The sequence below is a fragment of the Daphnia pulicaria genome, chromosome 1 (genome assembly GCF_021234035.1).
Source record: "Daphnia pulicaria isolate SC F1-1A chromosome 1, SC_F0-13Bv2, whole genome shotgun sequence".
Taxonomy (NCBI): Eukaryota; Metazoa; Arthropoda; class Branchiopoda; order Diplostraca; family Daphniidae; genus Daphnia; species Daphnia pulicaria.
In genome coordinates this window covers 28,125,453-28,145,209 of record NC_060913.1, presented here as the reverse complement: position 1 = coordinate 28,145,209, position 19,757 = coordinate 28,125,453, and the positions used below count along the sequence as shown (strand labels likewise).

General features: G+C 40.5%; 2 protein-coding genes, 6 non-coding genes and 1 pseudogene across 8 annotated transcripts; 3 read left to right on the top strand and 6 right to left on the bottom strand.

The window, feature by feature from the left end:
• Window positions 1-6,556: 6,556 nt before the first annotated feature.
• Window positions 6,557-6,638, top strand: Trnas-uga. The gene has a single exon. It is a non-coding gene; the product is annotated as a tRNA-Ser (tRNA).
• A 627-nt stretch (window positions 6,639-7,265) lies between these two features.
• Window positions 7,266-13,217, top strand: LOC124320784 (vitellogenin-5-like). Its single transcript, XM_046783674.1, has 14 exons — window positions 7,266-7,407; window positions 7,563-7,708; window positions 7,786-7,911; window positions 7,983-8,120; window positions 8,195-8,499; window positions 8,579-8,771; window positions 8,839-9,005; window positions 9,072-9,275; window positions 9,352-9,826; window positions 9,895-10,168; window positions 10,250-10,680; window positions 10,746-11,049; window positions 11,116-11,909; window positions 11,975-13,217. Exons 1-14 carry the CDS (start codon window positions 7,335-7,337, stop codon window positions 12,977-12,979), a joined length of 4,635 nt encoding a protein of 1,544 aa, XP_046639630.1. The 5' UTR covers window positions 7,266-7,334; the 3' UTR covers window positions 12,980-13,217.
• A 118-nt stretch (window positions 13,218-13,335) lies between these two features.
• Window positions 13,336-13,417, bottom strand: Trnas-cga. Its single transcript has one exon. It is a non-coding gene; the product is annotated as a tRNA-Ser (tRNA).
• A 227-nt stretch (window positions 13,418-13,644) lies between these two features.
• Trnas-aga lies at window positions 13,645-13,726 on the bottom strand. The gene has a single exon. It is a non-coding gene; the product is annotated as a tRNA-Ser (tRNA).
• A 438-nt stretch (window positions 13,727-14,164) lies between these two features.
• Trnas-aga lies at window positions 14,165-14,246 on the bottom strand. The gene has a single exon. It is a non-coding gene; the product is annotated as a tRNA-Ser (tRNA).
• Window positions 14,247-14,449: 203 nt separating this feature from the next.
• Window positions 14,450-14,531, bottom strand: Trnas-cga. Its single transcript has one exon. It is a non-coding gene; the product is annotated as a tRNA-Ser (tRNA).
• Window positions 14,532-15,858: 1,327 nt separating this feature from the next.
• On the bottom strand, window positions 15,859-16,770 carry LOC124326407 (predicted GPI-anchored protein 58). The gene is made up of 3 exons (XM_046785217.1): window positions 16,680-16,770; window positions 16,528-16,586; window positions 15,859-16,437 (listed from the first exon to the last, which is right to left on the bottom strand). Exons 1-3 carry the CDS (start codon window positions 16,695-16,697, stop codon window positions 15,966-15,968), a joined length of 549 nt encoding a protein of 182 aa, XP_046641173.1. The 5' UTR covers window positions 16,698-16,770; the 3' UTR covers window positions 15,859-15,965.
• A 722-nt stretch (window positions 16,771-17,492) lies between these two features.
• Trnas-aga lies at window positions 17,493-17,574 on the bottom strand. Its single transcript has one exon. It is a non-coding gene; the product is annotated as a tRNA-Ser (tRNA).
• Window positions 17,575-17,824: 250 nt separating this feature from the next.
• Window positions 17,825-19,189, top strand: LOC124320925 (annotated as a pseudogene).
• The last annotated feature ends 568 nt before the right edge of the window (window positions 19,190-19,757 follow it).

The window sequence follows — 19,757 nt, the reverse complement described above, 5'->3', positions numbered from 1 at the left end:
TCCTGTTTTTTCGATGGTGAAACTTCGTCGTCGAAAGCAGCACTCAGAAGGAACGACGGTCGAGGTTCAGGAAGTGCGACGGTGTGCTCAGTCACTGTTGCCTCGTCTTGAATTGGGGGAGGCTGAGACGAAAGAAAAAGTTCCGGACTGTAGTCGTCTACTGGGAGCGCGTCCACACGTAGAATATCGTGATGAGCGTTTTCGTTGATGTATAACATACATATAACATGTATAACACACCTCATAAAATTATAAATGTCGGGGACACTATTTCACTAAGTTTATGGAACGTTTGCACGAGAGAACTACGCAGTCTTTATTGATGGGGAAATAAGGTAACACCAAAGAAAGGTTGAAGGAGGGAAAAAAGAACAAAAAGGGTGGCTAAGACTAATCGGAAAAATACAGAAGAGAAGTTGGGCCAAATGGAAGACGAAGGACAATGTAGGCGGGGAAAAAACGGAATACGTTTTTTGTAAAAAATAAGAGCGGGGTACTACAAAAGATGATATTGATGGGGCAAAAAGAAATAGGGGAGACTGGAGTAAAACGGGACACCAGGTCAAAAGGGACAGTGGGGAGAAAAATATTAGATGTTAATAAAATTTTAAAAAATTTTAGTATGTTATGTAAATACGTATAATCTACTTAGGCATGAAATTTGGTTGATTTTTGTCAATAACTGCATGAGTTATTGACAAAACTAAAAAAACACCTTTTTTTATAAATTTTTGTCTCCGCCATTTTATGTTTATGGAAACAAATAAACGCTAATGGCATGTAAATTTAATATGGAAATGAAGCTGATTCATTTCTTGATCGTTTAAAACAGAAATTATAATTTTAGATTGATTAGTTTAGACAGTAAGAACTTTAAAAAAAAGAGTCATAATCGGGAAAATTAGGACAGCTGTTTTTGACTATTTTGGGACAGTTACGGGCCAATCAGCGTACAGCATTTTAAAGAGGCTTGATTTCCTGACCTGGCAACGCAGGATATCCTACTGCTCCATAAGGAATTTTGTTTATATAAGAAATAAGGTTCATTACCAAAATAATCAAATTGAAACATTTATAAACTCAAAGAGTCTATGCAGAGGAACACTTTTTCAATTTTTTTCAATTTTTTAAATGTAATTAAAAGAGAAAACGGAGGACGTCCCTTACCACCCACCCCAGTGTCCTCAATTACCCCCAAAAATAGGCCCCTCCCACAAATCTGAGGAAACTTTAAAGGTATTTTATGGGGAAATGGTTCATTATTAAATTATATAAAAAAATTGGGGGGTTTATTACAATATGGAATACATAAAAACAAAATTTTAAAGAAATTAAATAATTAGTTTGGGAGATATATGGGGAAAACAAAAACCGTCCCGTTTTACTCCAGTTTCCCCTACCGGTTGAGTAAACAAGGATATAGATAAAAACAGTTTTGAATGGAACCTAACGAAAAACTATTTAATCGGTGTAAACTGGGATTCTGGTTGAGAAAATAGAAGAAGACCCGAGCTCAACAAGAGACGAAAAAAACGAGCAAGAACTGAAGACGGTAAGAGTAAAAAAAAATACGAACGGTGTTAAAAATAGAAACGGGTTGAGTAAAAATACGATCGGGGCCCAAAATAATTGGGTGAAACGGGGCAAAAAAATAATAAAAAATATGCTTTTATAGTAAAGATCAAGAGGGATAATCAAGAAAAGGAAATGAAAAATAAAAAGCAAAAGACCGGACAAAAGAAGAGGAATGAGAATGTGAAGTTTCCAAAAAGGGAAAAAGAAGACAAATATAAAAACAATCGCGACTTCCGTCTTCACCAAAATTGTGACGGGGATTTCTAGAGATGTGCTGAGAAAATTGAGTAAGGTGAACACGTTGGTACTTTAAAGAAGCTGGGTGTATTTGAACAATCTAAACGGAGGCATTTGCTTCCGATTTTTTAGTAAGGAAAATTACTAAACTTAGACATATTTAACACTGAGTCCACCACTCAAACAGGCCAAAATTGGGGGTTTTGGGGGTTTACAATTTTTGGGAAACCGTGACCAAGGCCTCGCAGCCAGTCTTAGTATAAACGATTTTGTGCGGAATTTTACGGAAAACCCAATGGTGAAATCCGCAATGTTCTAGCTAGCATAGTTTTTAAGTTATTTAATAAAAACTAAGGGACCCCCCAGAAATTGTAGCGTTTTTTCGGATTTTTGACATCAGTTTTCGGGCAAACCAGACCTTTTTTTTAAACCCTTATTAGCAGAGATATTGGCAATTGAAAATCTTGAAAATTTTTCCTCATTTTCTGAAGATTTTCGCCATTGACAGACGTCATTTCGCCACGCCATCTAGCGGCCGGTTTTGAAAAAAGCAAGGGAGATCTACTATTCTTCTGGCCACATTAACTGTAGGCAGCGTACGTACGCCGCAAGGTACCCGAAGGGGATGTTAAGGGTATACTAGTTGGAATATCGGGTCAGAATTAGCCTAAAATGAACACACGATGTGTAATTAACTGCGAACGAATTTTTACTTTCACGCACGCTACTATGCGGCTGAACGACGAAAATTAATAAAAATTACAAATTTAATTCAACTTTTTACGCTGAATCGAAATTCGAAATCAGAATAAGCGTAATATGAACATACGCATGTGTATTCAACTGTGAACGAATTTTTATTTTCACGCGCGCTACTATGCGGCTGAACGACGAAAATTAATTAAAATTACAATTCTAAGTCAACTTTTTTCGCTGAATCAAAATTTGAAGTCAGAATAAGTGAAATATAAACACACGCATGTGTATTTAACTGCGGGGAGGGGGCGGGGCGATCAATTACTTATGTAGCGTTGAGAATAACAATTTGTACCACATTGTACAATTATACACACAAAAATTAAGAATAAAAGTATTTTGCAAACGTTTTTATATCTAAACCCTGGATTCAAACGATTTAATACAATAATAATTACAAACTAGCTATCAAAAAGGCACACTCAAATGGACTAGTCGACTCTCATAGACTAGTCGATAAGAATCGACTTTCCTCAGTAGAAAAAGTGACTGTGCGATTCGTCGCAATCTAGATTAAATCAGATCTAAATATATATTAACAAATGCTGTTAACGTTTTAATTAAATAAAGCTTCAGTTATGTATATTCCTGTACCACTTTTGTAATGTATCCTAAGCATCACTAGTCCAGCAACCAGCACCAAGTGCAGTGAGAGTATCACCTTTTTAAAATTTACCTTTAAAATCATCCGTTCATCAAAAATACAAACGAGAATTTAAAATAAATTTATTCTGCAAACGTTTTACATTCAAATACATTCAAAGGATTAAATACAATAATCATTACAAAAATACAAGCTAGCATTCAAAAAGGCACACTCTAATGGAGAAGTCGACTCTTATAGACAGTCGATAAGAGTTGACTTTCCTCAGTAGAAAAAGTGACTGCGCGATTCGTTCCTAAGCATCGACGAGATAGTGTGCGACCAGCCTGTGCTGGTCATATTCAATGGAGACGATGCTGCCATCCTGTCACATGTCTCTGTATTATCGTCTGCTGTAACAGCTATTGAAATTCTGTCAAAAAGTAACAAGAACTCCGTTTGATCAAACGCCTGAATTGATTGCAGCCAAATTTTCAGAATAGATGTAAAAAATTGTAAGCTACCGATTGCTGCCATTGAAATGCAATTAAATTGTTGATTACAATCAATAATTGCCAAAAACTAGTGCAGCCATCTATGTTGTGTTACGAGAACTGCAAAAAGCCATCTGTGTAGTGTTACGAGAACTGAGGGTGCCCGTGTAAACCATACTGTAGGCAGCGTACGTACGCCGCAAGGTACCCGAAGGGAATGTTAAGGGTATACTAGTTGGTATAGTAGTATTGCTGTATTGGTATAGTTTTATAAAGGCAGAGCTATAGAATAGTTATAGAATAATAATAATATTCTGTTATAAAGGTAGGCCTATTATTAAGATTAATTAATAATATTTAAAACAAAAATGTTATGCCCTTAGTTTCCGGAGAAATTTAATATGCAGAAATCGAGAAAAAGATGAAAAGCATATTTCCGCATGTTTCTATCCAAACATTAAATACAAATTCAATTCCAAAAAACCTAATATGATATGGCGCGGCGTAAGGGTAAGGCGTGACTTTGGTGCGGCGGAGGCTTCGCCCCGCCACCCCACGTCACACCGGATCTTGTTAAAATTAAATGTAAGTAACTACCTATCAGCACTTCTTTTACTGGAGATTGATAGCGTTTAAATGATAACATACAGTTACTTATATTCTATCGTACAATATTACTCCAACAGCTATAGTCGCTATAGTTAGTGATTACGAAATAATAACACTCGTTTTGAACTATAACCGACAGAGAACACAGTACTACTACTTTGACTATAAATTTTATTTTATCATACGGGCTTCAAGTCGATTGTCACGTTACGTTTATATCCCTGTCAGCTGTCACATGTCTCTGTATTATCGTCTGCTGTAACAGCTATTGAAATTCTGTCAAAAAGTAACAAGAACTCCGTTTGATCAAACGCCTGAATCGATTGCAGCCAAATTTTCAAAATAGATGTAAAAAATTGTAAGCTACCGATTACTGCCATTGAAATGCAATTAAATTGTTGATTGCAATCAATAATTGCCAAAAACTAGTGCATCCATCTATATAGTGTTACGATAACTGCAAAAAGCCATCTGTGTAGTGTTACGAGAACTGAAAAAAGCCATCTGTGTAGTGTTACGAGAACTGAGGGTGCCCAATGTAAAAAAACCACATGTAAAAACCATACCAATGTAAACCATACTGCAAACGAAACTTTGACCAGTAACCCTTCGGGTAACTGTAAACGAAACTTTGACCAGTAACCCTTCGGGTAATTTTTTTTCGAACTCCAACTATCGATAGCCAACCAAGCCCAGCTGTTTTACATCGATTCCATTCTTTTCTCTCAATCAATCAAAAATTCGTCAATCAAAAAGCGTCATATTGAACTTCACATTTGGGAATTGAAAACCACTTTTTTGTTTCGGCCCTTTGTAGTCTCTTTCTCCCCCCCCCCCCAATTAATTTCCACCCCGCGCGCCTTTTTCTCTGTTTAACAGAGAAATCGCGCGCTTATGAGGGGACGACAACCCAGCGTGGGTAGAAAGAGGGGGGAAGAACGGGCCAAAAAATTTATTTAGTTTTCAATTCCCAAATGCGAAGTTCAATATGACGCGAAAAATCTGAAAATGAAGACTGTTGTTCAGCTTGTGAAGTTCTTCTTTTTAGAGTTTTCCGCGTCTTCCTACCTTAACCCGTTCTCTAGTTATTCTCCTTCAAAGTACCCTATTTTGCATGGAGCACTATAGAGTGTTCCCAAACTTAGGGATCTATTTTAAACCTACCCTCCCCTTGATAGGAAAAATCTGAAAAAAAATCAGCTTAATGCTACCCATAATGGCTACGGCCAAAAGAAATTTCGTCGCGATCCGACAAAAATTGGATTTTTCGGATCCTCGACAAAAAACACATTTCCCCATAAGATTCTCTTGCGCGCGCTCGCGCGTTCCCAAACTTCGGGTAGGTACTGTACCTTGGTAGTCAGAAAGGCAAATTTAAAAAAGGTGAGTTTAAAAAGGCAATTACCTTTTTGGTCAGGCCAGTGGCCTTCCTGGCGGAGAAAATTGCCTTTCTCATTTTTTGGCTCTTATAAGAACAGAGTGGGCCGAGATCCAGGTGGGCCAAGATCCAGGTGGGCCGAGATCCAGTGGACCGATATCTAATGGGACGAGACTCAGCAGACATCCGTCTCGTTGCAGGTCTCAGTGAAGAATGGTAACTTTAGGCCTGCCAGAGGCAGCTTATATAGGTCCGCACGGCTCTCTTTAGACCCCCCCCCCCCCTCTTTAGGAATATTGAGTAAATTCAATAATGAAACTATGGTCAATTTTAACCAAACCATATTTGTACCTTTGCCATGTCAGATATTTTGCCACTTATTGATTTTGATATTTGAAAAGTCAAAAATCTTGTCTTTCATCTTCTATTTTGAAAAAAGCGCATTAAAAAAACAAAAATTGATTACGCGTTGGATCGATAATTTCGTTAATCAATTGGAATTGATTATCAGAAAATCGAGTTGGAACGCTACTGACGATTAGAACTTCTGATCGTTTCTGATAAACGAAATTCAAGAAAAAATGTTGCTTGTAAATCGTAATATAATTAACTAGATTAATTATACTGTATAAATGTTACAAATCGAAAGAAAAAAGGAAAATTATTTTGATATAAGTTCAAAAATTCAAAATAGCCGCATGTTTTATTTTTTAAGTTGTTCTTCGCCATCACTAGAAGGCGCTATTCGACTCTGGGGAAAAGGAGGTAGAGACAGCGTCAAAACGAAAGCACTGGTAAGATAGGGGAGCTCCAGGCTTGAACTAGTCCATCCATTCGGCTATGCTTAAGTAGGCTATATACTTTAGGTTAGTCAATATTCTTTTGAATATGTATAAGTTTACTTGATTCGTAAAATAATTATAAGCAGTTGTGGCCGAGTGGTTAAGGCGATAGACTTGAAATCTATTCCTCTCTGAGGGCGTAGGTTCGAACCCTACCAACTGCGTGCGGAAATATTTTTTCTTTTAATTTTAGCATGCATAAGATTTACTTGTTATTAGTTTCTTTATATTTGATAACAGGGGTTTAAAACATCAGATTTTACGAATTTAAATTACAATTATTTGTAGTAAAAAGAATTTCATTTTCTCTGTTGTTCTCAACTTTTTTTATCAATGTTATTAACAAAGGTATTAAACAATAATTAATTCCCGTGTTTGTCAATGATAAATTAATATAATTTTGGAAAAGGACATCCAAATTTTGACGTAGAAAAATATCTATATCTTTTTACTTTCATGCGTTTTCCGATTTCTGATTATTGGCTTGATTGGCAAGGCCTTAATTCTAGCGCTTTCACTTTATTTGTTTTAAACAACCAATTTATTGTTCAGTTACTAAGATACACTCGGTATAGAAACGTATAGAAAGTACATAAATTTGATTCAAGTATCCTTTAAGACAACTCTACTCATCGTCTGTTTACATTTGACGAAAGTCAAAATAAACTTTATCTTGAATTTTGTTTATTTCCGTCGTCACCATTTCCCCCGTTTTCACTTCTCAAATAAAAGCTGTGAACATCTTTTTTTAAATAAGGAATCTGCAAGAAAAAAAAGAGGTCACTCATACATACGCGCGTTAGTAACGTACCAACGGGCGTCTGGTGTGGACGTGTGAAACATTCTGCATAGATCTAACGATGGCACGCCGGTGCTGTATGTTTGTTATATTTGTGTTCTTCTTATTGGAAACTGCCCACTGCCAGGCGGAAGGTAATTTTTAAAATGCCCTGCTTGCTTTATACTATCTATTTTGTTGTGTTTTTGTTGTTTTCTCGGTTTTCTCCTTCGTGTTTTCTACACATGTAATTATTTGTATGCACTCTCTTGCTCCGCTTTTTTAATTGTATTATACTTTATTATTGCAGGTTTGTTTGAAAACGGACAAGAATACCAATACAGCTACCAAACATACACTTTAACTGGCGTTCGTGAACCGATTTGGTTTGACTCTTCTTTCGGTATCCGTGGCAATTTGCTCATCCAGAAACAAGGCGCGGAAGCCATACTCAAAGTAAAATATTCGTTGATTTGATCTGATCAATTTGATTTAAGTTAAACTCAATTTGACGCGTTGTTGATTGATAACAGCTTTCAGATCTAACTTTGGGTATGCACAATGGAGACGAAGCTCTGTTCAACACCATCAAATTTCTCAAAAAACCGGATCTAGTTATTTTAGAAAAGCCGTTTAAAGTTTTGTTTTCGAACGGGAAAGTACGTATGGAAATTAAATTACTAATAAAATTTAACGCGCATCAAAAAAATTTTTTTTTTTTCTTAATTAGATTACCGGATTCTATGTTGAATCGTCGGATGTTGAATGGTCAGTCAACATAAAGAAGGCCCTGGCATCCAAACTGCAGATGGATGCCTCTGCCGGAGATATCAGCAAAGGGGAAACCCCGTTCATGCGTACGGTTGAGGTAAAAAGACTGACCCTTATTTTTATATTACTCTTCTTGATTGTTTATTATTAACTTTGATTTGTTTTCGACAGGACACTATTAACGGTGCTTGCACTACGAGCTACACTTTCAGCAACGATGGAAAAGGTCGCTATTTGCTTTTCAAACAGCGCAATCAGAACGACTGCACTAATGTTCCTCGTGTGGGTTTCAACACCTTCGGGACCACCACCTGCACCGGCAAACAAGAAGACGAGCTTCAATCAACAACTCAAGTTTATTATAAACTCAGCCGGGAATTGGGCAAAACTTTGAAGGTGACCCACATTTCGTCGTTTGGATATCAAGTTCTCCAATGGTACCCACCGGCAGGATCTCCCCTCTACAATCGAGCCAAGTATGAAATATAGCCTAATATCCTATTTTTCGGTTAAATCTGTGAGAGTTATTCATCGATATACTACTCTGTAACGCAGCACTACAATGGAACTAAAATCATCGGGCCCCATTACTAAGCCCATCCCTGCATCCGGCCTGACCAAGCACCACGCGAGTCTTCGTTACACCTTCAAGCGTCCGATTCCGACGGCCGATGAAATCAACTTGTCCCGCGAAGAAGATTACTTGCACCCAGAAGAGCCTCAATCGCAACAAACCCTTCGTATCAAAGTGATGAGATTTATAATTTTTTTTATAGTAAAAGAAAATAATTTGCTGATATGTTTGTTAATAACAGGCTGTTCCCGTATTGACTAAGCTGAAAGAAGTGATCGGTTGGTCGCCTCTTAATGAGGAAGCACTGATAGATCCTGCCACCTCGAACGCCATTCAATTGATAACCGCCATGAGCTTGGAAAGCTTGCAAGCTGTTTGGAAAAGTGTTGAAAAAGACGAGGAACTCAAGTGAGTAGAAACAGAAACACGAAAAAGGGTCCTTGATGATCGCGAAATTTTATCTGTTGAAATAAGGAACTTGTTCACTGAGATCCTTCCGTTAACCGGTACAAACCCAGCTGCTCTGATGGTAAAGGAGTTGGTTTTAAGTGGTAAGCTCTCCGACGTGGAAGCTCAGCGCATGGTGGCTTTCATCCCTTATTACCTGCGCCTGCCATCTGAAAAGCTGCTGGCATCCTGGGAAGATCTGTTGAAAGGCAGTTCCAGCATCAAGACAAAGTACAAATGGAATATTTTAATCAGTTTATTATTTTTCCTGTTTTCATGTAGTAACGTTTGTCAATAATCTTAACAGGGAATTGAAGTCTGCCATCGCAATCGCGTTCGGTCACCTTGTTGGAGTTACCTGCGAGAGCAAATTAAGGCCGTGCAAGAACGACACTATCAACAAGTACAGTCGAATGGTTTACGATGCCTTCAAATCGGCAAAGACCCACCACGAAATGGTGGTGTCGATCATGGCCTTGCGCAACACCAATTTTCCGTCCGCCATCGAGCGTCTCGTTCCGTACGTCAAAACCGTTCCGCAAGCGGTCCGTCCTTACGTCATTTTCGCCCTGCAGTTTGTGGCTGTTTCCAATCGCGACAAGTTCCTGTCTGTCATCATGCCCATCATTCACAACACGACGGAAGCCACCGAGATCCGAATGGCCGCCATCTCCACTCTATTCCGCTCCAAACCTACCGCCCTCGAGCTGCAAGAGCTGATTGGCGTGGCTCTCAATGAAAATAATCAAGAAGTACTCAACTTCATCTTGACCACCGGACGCGTAAGCTGATATAAAATCGAAATTTTGGTTTGAAACTATCATTAATTATTATTCTTTTTACCTATTAGAACTATGCCGATACTAAGAATCCTTGCCTCCAGTCCACCTCGTCGGATCTGCAGCTGCTGATGCGTCGTGTCGACCATTTGAAAACTGACTTTTTCCGGTCCAGTAATCGCGTCTTTGACTTTCAAGATGGGAAATATGGCTTCGGAGGCGGTGTTCAGTTGGCCACAGTATACGGCGAAGAATCCCGCGCACCCCTTATCATCTCCGCTCGAGCCAACTATCACATTTCTAAATATCGACACATTCCCTTGGAGATGATGCTTCGCTTCGAAGGTATGTAAAACAATCCCAGCACCATTCATTTCATTTTTTGTGATTAATAGTTTTTAAAAATTTTGGTTAAATTTCTCGCAGGTGTTGACGATGCTTATCTCCGTCTCTTCCGCAAGCTGGATCCCAAGGACTTTAAGTTAGATACCCTTAAGGATCTGTTGCAGAAAACGTTGAAAATTGCTCCTCGCCAGAAATCTCAATTCAAGGTGGAAATCGTTTTGCGATCACAAGGCTACGATTTGATGTACCATCATATCGGTGGAGATGAACTCGGGGCTCTGATGGAAGGCAAAGCCATGAAAGAGTTGCTCTCTCGCGGCGTCAAGCTGACTCGCAGCATGGTCATGCTGGGTGGAAATCAATTCAGTTGGAGGCCCAACGATATCGGTTTAGCCCTCGGCGTTGGTCTATCCACTCCTGCTTTCGCCCGCCACCAGTTATCCTACGGAAACGTCAATACAGCCAACAAGATTGGTCGCTCCATTCAGATCGATCTCGGCATGAATTTCCAGGTATAAAAACAATTGTCGATCTAAATTTTGGGATTTTATTAACACTGCGATAATGTATTCAATAGGTGACCACTTATCTAGCCGTCTACAATCCACTGGGCGTCAGTCAAGGAATAGTCAAGACGCGCGGGTCGCGCTTCCATTGGCCGGACAACGTCCAGGTTTCTTTTTCTCCGGCCGACACCCAGATCGAAATCAAAATGAGCACGCCAACAGAAGAGAAGCCGTTGTCTTTACTGTTTACCAGTAAAACCTCGGCCGTCGTGTCCAGTCGAGATGCTGACTCTAAAGGCCTTTCTTACCTTAAAGACAGCTGCCCTGAATGTGAACCCAGTGCTTTGGTTACTCGAGGCGAGAAATTCCGCAAAGGTACAGAGAAATCAGCTGACAGAAAGTAGAGAAATAAAATTCGTTTTGGAACATTTTTACGTGCAGGTTTAGTGGTCCGTGAAAGCATCAACTCTCGACTGGGATTGGAATCGCATGTCGAGGTTAGCGACTGCGAAACTTACACGGGCAAGGCTTCCATCGCCAAACTGGTGTACGAGTCGTTCAAACCTTCCGAGATCAATTCACACGGCAGCGCTCCGGGTTTCTTGGTCATGGGATTGATGCAGATGCGCAACTACTTCTACCACTACCCACCCACCGGTACTTGCTCCATGAAAACGGTTCTGCACCGGACTCGAATCAATCCGGCCGAAGCGATTGAAATCAGATTGAAAGCGGATTCGAACCCACCTCCTTGGAGGAGAGCGCCACCCGGAGTGACGTACAACAACGTCAAAGGCTCCGTCACTCTACTCGGCACTCCCGAACGCAAATGGAACGTCGAAATCAACGTCGAGAAGGAGCCGTTTAATATTCGGTCGTCGGTAACTGTCAAGATCGCCCGATTAGCTAATCCTACGCTGGGCGTTCCCAGCCGAGCTCTTTGCGTCAACGTGAAAACAATTTGGTCCGCTCTACCGCAAGATATTTTCGAGACCCCGTCCATCGTCCAGCCCTCCGTCCATCGTGATGTCACTATGGTCTGGGGTGACGCTCCTGCCAACGAGTGCCCCAAAGCCAATGCCAAAGGTATTTCTACGATGACGGTTAAAGTCGTCGGAAACATTACGGAATCTCAGCAAGAGGCCGCCACCATCCGCAATTCGTACCCTTACGATCGCTGCGATCTGGACCGCAATGACGCTGGACGCACTGGCATTGCAGGTCCCATGACTCGGGTGCGTATTATTTTTTGATTCTATGATGAAATAATTTGACAAAACATTTTCTATATACTCCACAGGCTTGTTACGACGCCGTCCTTCATTACGCCACTCCGCGCAGTTACAAATTCGACATCAAGTATGAAAACATGTCACCCGGTGGTCAGACGGCTCTCGATCGAATCAACACTCTGCTCAGGCCCGTTCTGCTGCCTTATTTGAGCACCAATAGTCCGTTGACTCCGACCAAAAACGTCGCCGGGACTGGGCACATCGAGCTGAAGGTGGACGTCGGAGAAGACGACATCAATCTTCTTGTCAAAACAGATCAAGCTCACAGTCAGTACGAGAATATCGACCTCCTCAAGAGTACGCGCGTGAAATTGCGCAACGCCCGGCTGGACATGTCCCATCTGACGGCCATCGAGGCCGGCTGGGTGGGCGTTTGTGACGTGGCGCCCAAAGCGGTGGTGACTTTTGATAAAACCAACATGAACTATGACCTTCCGAAATGCTACACGCTCATATCAGCTGACTGTTCCCCCACTCCGCGCTACGCTATCTTTGCTAGGAAAACCAACACTTCGTTGCCGATGGCTGCCAGGGTTCACGTCGGAGGGCACACGCTCGAATTCAACCCGATGACCGACAGTAGCGTTGAGCTGAAAGCCAACGATAAGATAGTCAAGATCGAGACTAACAAGCCCTTCGTCTTGAGCGACAAGGATAACATTACGCAATACGCCATCGTCAACAGGATTGGAGCCCGCTATTTTGTCCAGGTTCCTGTTCTCAAGCTGAGTTTACGCTACACCGGCGATGATATCGTCACCATGATTCCGTCTATCCACCGGTCTCAGTTGTGCGGTCTATGCGGAGATTACAATGGGCAGTTCTCCAACGAACTGGTTGGCCCGTCGGGTTGCATCATGAGGAACGCCACCGATTTAGCCCAGTCCTACGTTTTGAGAGATAAAAGCTGCAAGGAGACCATCCCGACTCCAGTTTGTGCTGAACCTGGAAGCGAGAAAAAGTCTTCCGGAATTCTGAGCTATCTCTACCTTGACCGACTCATCCGTTCTTAAATGTCACATGAATTTACATTCAAACCAAACGTAGTATATTTGATTTCCACTCTTTCTACAAAAGATGAATGAACCAAAACGAATTTTTGGTAGGTGTTTTTCTGGTTCTCTTTACTTCTTACTTTTGATATCGAGTTCCTTTGAATATATTCCTTAACCTTCTAATTGACACATCTGCTGTGCTGGACAAAATTGGACTTCTGGAACTTTAAATAAATCCTCTCATAGCTCCAAACTATAGGATCGTTAATATAAAACACGCGCAATTTTAATTCATTCGTTAGTAAACTGTGAATTCTCAGGCCATAATGACTTTAATAAGACTAGTAATTTCTTCCAAATACGCAAAAAAAACGCGCAGATGGTAGGATTCGAACCTACGCCCTCAGAGAGGAATTGATTTCGAGTCAATCGCCTTAACCACTCGGCTACATCTCCTTGTATGTAGGCAGAGCTCCGGATTTCTCAAATTTTCAGCAAGAAAAAACAAACAAAACAAACATGCAAACTTCGGTGTGAAGTAGGAAAAGTTGTTGATGGTGATACTTGATGCAAAATATATCAGCCTGAGGAAGCGACGAAATCGCTTAATAGTTCAACTTGAAACAGTGCATAACTGTCAGTTTTGCCTCGGGTTTTGCATGCATTGCAAAAATAAAATAATTCGCAGTTGGTAGGATTCGAACCTACGCCCTCAGAGAGGAATTGATTTCTAGTCAATCGCCTTAACCACTCGGCCACAACTGCCCGTGTCATGAGGCTCCGGGTTTTCAAAATTCATCGGCAAAAAAATCCAACAAACAAACAAACAAAATAAAAAATCAAAACATTCAAACTTCGGTCTTCGGTGTGAAGGAGGAAAAGTTGCGGATGATGATACTTGCAAAATATATTAACCTGAGGAAGTGACGAAATCGCTTAATAGTTCAACTTGAAAAAGGGCATAATTTTAATGTATAAGTAATTAACTGAATAGTATACACACAGAGCAGGACACACCGAACAATTGTTAAATGCTTTCATTTGATAAACATTTAACTTTAGAAAGGAATTTTACGGAATTTTATGAACCAGTTAGCAGAAGTCAGCATACTATTAGCTGTTATTTATAATACAGAATATTTTGTACACGGGAACTGTCAGTTATGCCTCGGGTTTTGTGTGCATTGCAAAAACAAAATGATTCGCAGTTGGTAGGATTCGAACCTACGCCCTCAGAGAGGAATTGATTTCTAGTCAATCGCCTTAACCACTCGGCCACAACTGCCGTGAAAATTTTAAATGATTTTGCGTAAAATTTCCAAATGCAACATATTTCGATTGAGGAACATTTTGTTACAAACCTGTGTATCCTACAATTCGCGTTGCTAATTTGCGTAAGAAAACATTCTAGAGTAACCCTGACCTTTTGTAAAAAACTGTTCTCCAAGTTTTTTTTAGATTCAACAATTCGCAAAAACAAAAAATTTTCGCAGATGGTAGGATTCGAACCTACGCCCTCAGAGAGGAATTGATTTCGAGTCAATCGCCTTAACCACTCGGCCACATCTGCTGATATAAAACTGTTTCGCTCAAGCGTACCATTACCTGTGAACACCTGAATCAAATTTCGTCTTAGTGTTTCTCAAATTGATGTGGCCTATAGCCACGCTCTCAGAAAAATATTCATTCTTGAACTGGAGAATCCAATTTATCAACGTTTGGAATATTTTTCATCCAACAAACTCTGCAAATGAGTGTTTAAATTAATATGAGAAGAGGACAATAGTTGGTTACATCTTAGTTCAAACACAATTATACTTTTCCCCTTTCTTGTTCATTTTGGCTATAGCGAAAAACTTATATTAGTTGGGCATAATAAAATAAATTTGTAAATGGACGCAAAGGTAAGGTAAAAATAATAAAATATCCGAAAATATCTAGAAGTGGCATCAGAGAAGTTGAGTATAAAACACGCAAAAAATAATTAATCCATCCTAAATGTTTTCATATCCTAAAGACCGTAACGAATATAATGAAAAGAATGTAATTTTTTCGAGATTTTTTTCACCTTCGCATCTTGTCTGTCGATAGCACTCGATAAGCGACATAGGGGAGGGCCAGCGGAGTTTATTCCGGGTTTATTCTGATTACAATTAACCCACGGATGAGTGTTGTAGCTTTCCGGCATTACTCGATGTTGTTACCGACATACCGACTACCAATTGCAATTAAATCATTTAGAACTATCGCGGCCGAGTTGTGGGCGGTGGTGAGATGTCTTTCTGGTCCGCTGTCGGATCGGTTATTCACAAAAACATTTGACGCGGTGGTGGTTAACTGGTTATGTCGTCGCCCTGGTCTTTTGACTGTTTTGTCGCTGTATTATATATCTTTTTCCAGGAAGAAATATACGGTGTCCCGCGGGCGCGCCACACGCAAGCGCACCCGTGTTTCAGGGTCCCGAGTCTCTTGTAAAACATCAAACAGACGGAGAAATATATATGAAAAGGATTGTTATTTTACGTAAGGAACAATAATATAAGCGGTAGGCCTATTTCTAATGATGCGGGTGTTAGGTGCGGGGGTGAGAACAGCATTTGTGGCATATAAACACTCTGTGAAATGAAATCCCGGAATTGATTTGAGACATTTTGAATGGCCCGGACTTTTTCTTTTTACGGAATAAGGCGAATTGATGGGATGCACTGCTGCTGTGTCCCGGGAAGATGGTCGTGCAGGCGGGAGAAATATAATGGACGTAATCTCGTCGTGTGAACCGACAATGTGGTGTGTATAACCATTTCAAGGGCGTCTATTACAGAGATCTAGCGCGCATTTTAAATTGCGTCGTCAACCCAATCGAAATAATAAAAGAAACGCGCGCCAGATTTCTGAGATTTATGAATTGAATTTTATTTTGTCAGATGAGTTTTCAGTCAATTATAGAAGATGACCGTCAGGTATTTATTCACACACCAGCAGTAGAGGTATATGTCGGTATGATTTAATAACGTCCGTTGCCGCTCTGAGCTGGACCGGATTGAGCCGGAGCGTACGCCTGCTGTTGCTGGGCAGGAGCAGCGAAGGTCTGTTGGGGAGCAGCGAAGGATTGTTGTTGTTGGGGAGCAGAGAAGGTCTGCTGTTGCTGGGCGGCAGGAGCGAAGGAGTCGGTCAAAGGTGCCGAAGCGGATTGCTGGGCTGATTGCTGCTGGGCTGATGAAGCTGCTACTGAGGCTGTTGGGTTAACGGTGATGCAAGTGCAGATCTGCTGGGTGGTGGCCGGTGCGGCGACTCCGCTGATGAAAGCAGAGCTGGCCGATGCTGCTGGGCTGGCTTGTTGCTGCTGGCTGCTGGATTGATCAACCGGAGCGAATGACGGGCGGCTGCTGGGCGATGGACCTTGCAATTGTTGGCTTTGACCGGCATAGGCCGGGGGAGCGCTCATCATTCCACCGAGTCCAGGGTTTCCCTGGTTGCTAATCATATCAAAAACAAAATCCATCAGACAATCAGTGTCAAATTTTAATCTCACATTAAAAATCTACTTAGAATGTAGTTCAACTTACTGCTGGGAGAGGTACTGGCCGGAGCAGCTAGCGCTCAACATGGCACAAATCATAACGACCTGCCAGAAAGTCATATATATTAGTTAGAAACAATTCAATACGATTCTATTTTAAATTCGATTAGGCTACAATAAGGAGTTTGTATAACTTACAGTTTTGAAGGTATTCATCTTAAATTGAGGAGTGAACTTGAGTGTTGACTGAAGGACTTGTAAAGGTGAAGTGTGATATTCCAAGAAATCTGCAGCTCTTTTTATACCCTATACTCCGCGGTCCAGCAGCAGGCGCATCACCACCCAGCAAAAAACACGGAAAACTTTTCTTTCTATTTCCATTGGGGTAGGAAAAAAGTTCAATAATCCAGGGGAAAAAAACTGACCTCGTTCAAAAATGAAGTTGAGCTTTCACCTTTTTGTTTTGTTGGGCTATAAAGGCTATTGTCTCGCCGAGAGTTCGAGGTTATAGATTTTAAAAATAGAATGTCCAACGATTGACCTGTTTTCTATTTAGCATTTAAAGGCCTCACAGTCCAGTTTGAACCGCTTGAGAACTAGGCCTATACACAAAACCCAAAATGCATATGCGTATGTATGCCCATACATCGCCTATGAGTCATTAGATATACGATTATATGTACTGAGCAGGATTTTAGACTAACAAATTCCAAATAAAAGAATATGAAAGTTCAAAACTAGAATCCTGCTAGAATGTCGAACGCCACACACCTTTCGATGAGCAAACATACAAGTAATCACTGATTTCACTTGTGCCAGGCTGCAGTGTGTTTTCCTCAAGGAGATGCAGCCTATTCAGCCAACGGGTCTTCAGGTTAAAGGATATTTTCACAATGGTTTTTAGCCTTGTACGCCACTCCAATGACAGTTGTATTTGAACACATATTTAATATAAAGTCATAGATTAAACTATCTTCTTTCTTAAAAATAGATTCGAAAATTAAAAAGTTTCGCAGTTGGTAGGATTCGAACCTACGCCCTCAGAGAGGAATTGATTTCTAGTCAATCGCCTTAACCACTCGGCCACAACTGCCTTATAAAACTGCAAACATTTTATAAATTTATCCTGAATGTTTTGAAGTGTCTCCTTGATATTTTTTTGTATGTCTTAGTCTTTGGCGATGGAGCATTTACCGTGTTTTACATGATCTTTCTAGTAAGAATATGTGCATTTCCATAGAAAAATTTGGGTTTTAGAAAGAACGAGATTTTCAGATTTGCAATATTAATTTGTTTCCAGAAAGATTTGTTTATACTATGTGGGGCACAAGATTAATGATAAATTCGATCATTAGTTTGCTAAGTTTCCATACCGTCTATACGGAGACCTCGGCGGAGACAATTTATGCCGGATTTCTGCTGGTTGATGTAAGGTGGCCTCAGGACTACGACAGAGACAGCGTACCGAAACCTACATAAGAAACGGAGCATTATTTTCTAAAAGAGAGGTGGCAGCCTGCTGTAAAGCGATAAACAATTCATCGTTGCTGCCCTTGAAAGTCGCGAAAGTGGAACAGACATTTCCCGACATTTCCAATTAAATTACACACTAATCTTTTTTTTTTTTTTTTTTTGTGAGACATACATATATAGCCCAAAAGTGAATCACAACCTACATCATATAGTAGGATATCATGATTATATTTTAAAATCCTGATAAGGAATAACCAATAACGATTGGACCATACGGAAAGGTAATCGACGTTTTCGTTTGTTTTCCTTATCTGATGCCGAGTGCTGCACATACTAGATAGTCTTTCTTGCCACTTTCATCTCGTTTCATCACATAAATACACATTTAGCTGCCGTGCGAGAAATGTTCGACAAGGTATCGATTTCAATAGCGATGATCAAACCGGTCAACTGCAAAAATTTACTGTTTGGTGTGACTGCTGTAGGCCTATTCGCTGTTGTGTTTATTAGTTACTGGCAATTAATTAAACAGCCAAAAACCCCGCCAAAAACAAATAACAGCAGTGACAAACTGATATTTAAATGCAGCTGCAATCGGACGTTAAAACAAGTTCCCAACAACAATTCAGACAACAATTCGACGGAAAATCGACCTGGCGGTTTCCCGTGGTGCAGTGCGAATTCATCCACACGCGGAGCACACCAGAAAGTCATCACATATTCATTATTCGCTACTGAGAATTATGAAAATTTGCCAGTGTCTAAACGTTATGACACACTGTTACGAAAAATTTTGATTGCGGTGGAGAAACTATATCCCGGCTGGATCGTCCGGATTTATCACAATTTTCACAGTGAAAACGACCCAGACAATTTTTTTTCCAAAGAGTTGTGCGAATTGAATTGCCAGTTCAATCACCTCGACCTGTGCAATATTACAGATATCACAGCGAACATCCCAGCACTGACACCCATCGATCCAGCTCTCCTTCGAGGACTCAACGGAAGGATGTTCCGCTTTTTGGTTATGCTCGATCCCAATGTCGACGTTTTCATTTCAAGGGACTCAGACAGTGTCATCTTGCGGAGAGAAGTCGACGCTGTTGACGAATGGCTCCGCTCCAATTACACCTTTCACGTTACACGTTATGAGGGATCACCCATTCCACTTTGCAGCTATATTGGCAGGTGCGAGTTTGCTTTCATATAGTCTATCCCTATCCGGTGGTGTCTAAAAGAAAGTACGAATAATCCTATATTTGAAATTGAAAATAATAATAATAATAATTTGCCTCCATCCGTTTGCACGTACAGGAATGTGGGGAGTTAAACTTCACCAACATCGAGAACTCGTTGAGGGTTTGACGAGAGCTATGATAATGGCCGGCCAAGATGAGGAAAAATATACAGACCAAACGCACTTATAACCAATTAGATGGCTCATGACAGCTACCATTGTCAAAGAGACGAACTGAACAAGAAGTCGCCTCTAAAAGTTTTCCCGTTCCCCACAATACGCAGTGGCAGTTACTTCGTCGGTGATGTTGGTGAAAATGCAATAGACAGTCCAATCCCCCCAAAATGTCCAGAAGCATGTCGACCACCAGATCACAAGGATTGGGAATACTGTTGAATTTTTGTTCGGTAAAAATCTGTTTGAAAATATACATAGTTCCACTTCCCAATAACATAGACCGGTAACATTATAAATACTAAAATATCTAAGCCGAATTCATCACCTGTCGAAGGTATAAGGGATGTGCAATTATAATTCTGGTAATCCCGGTACTGATAAGAATGTCA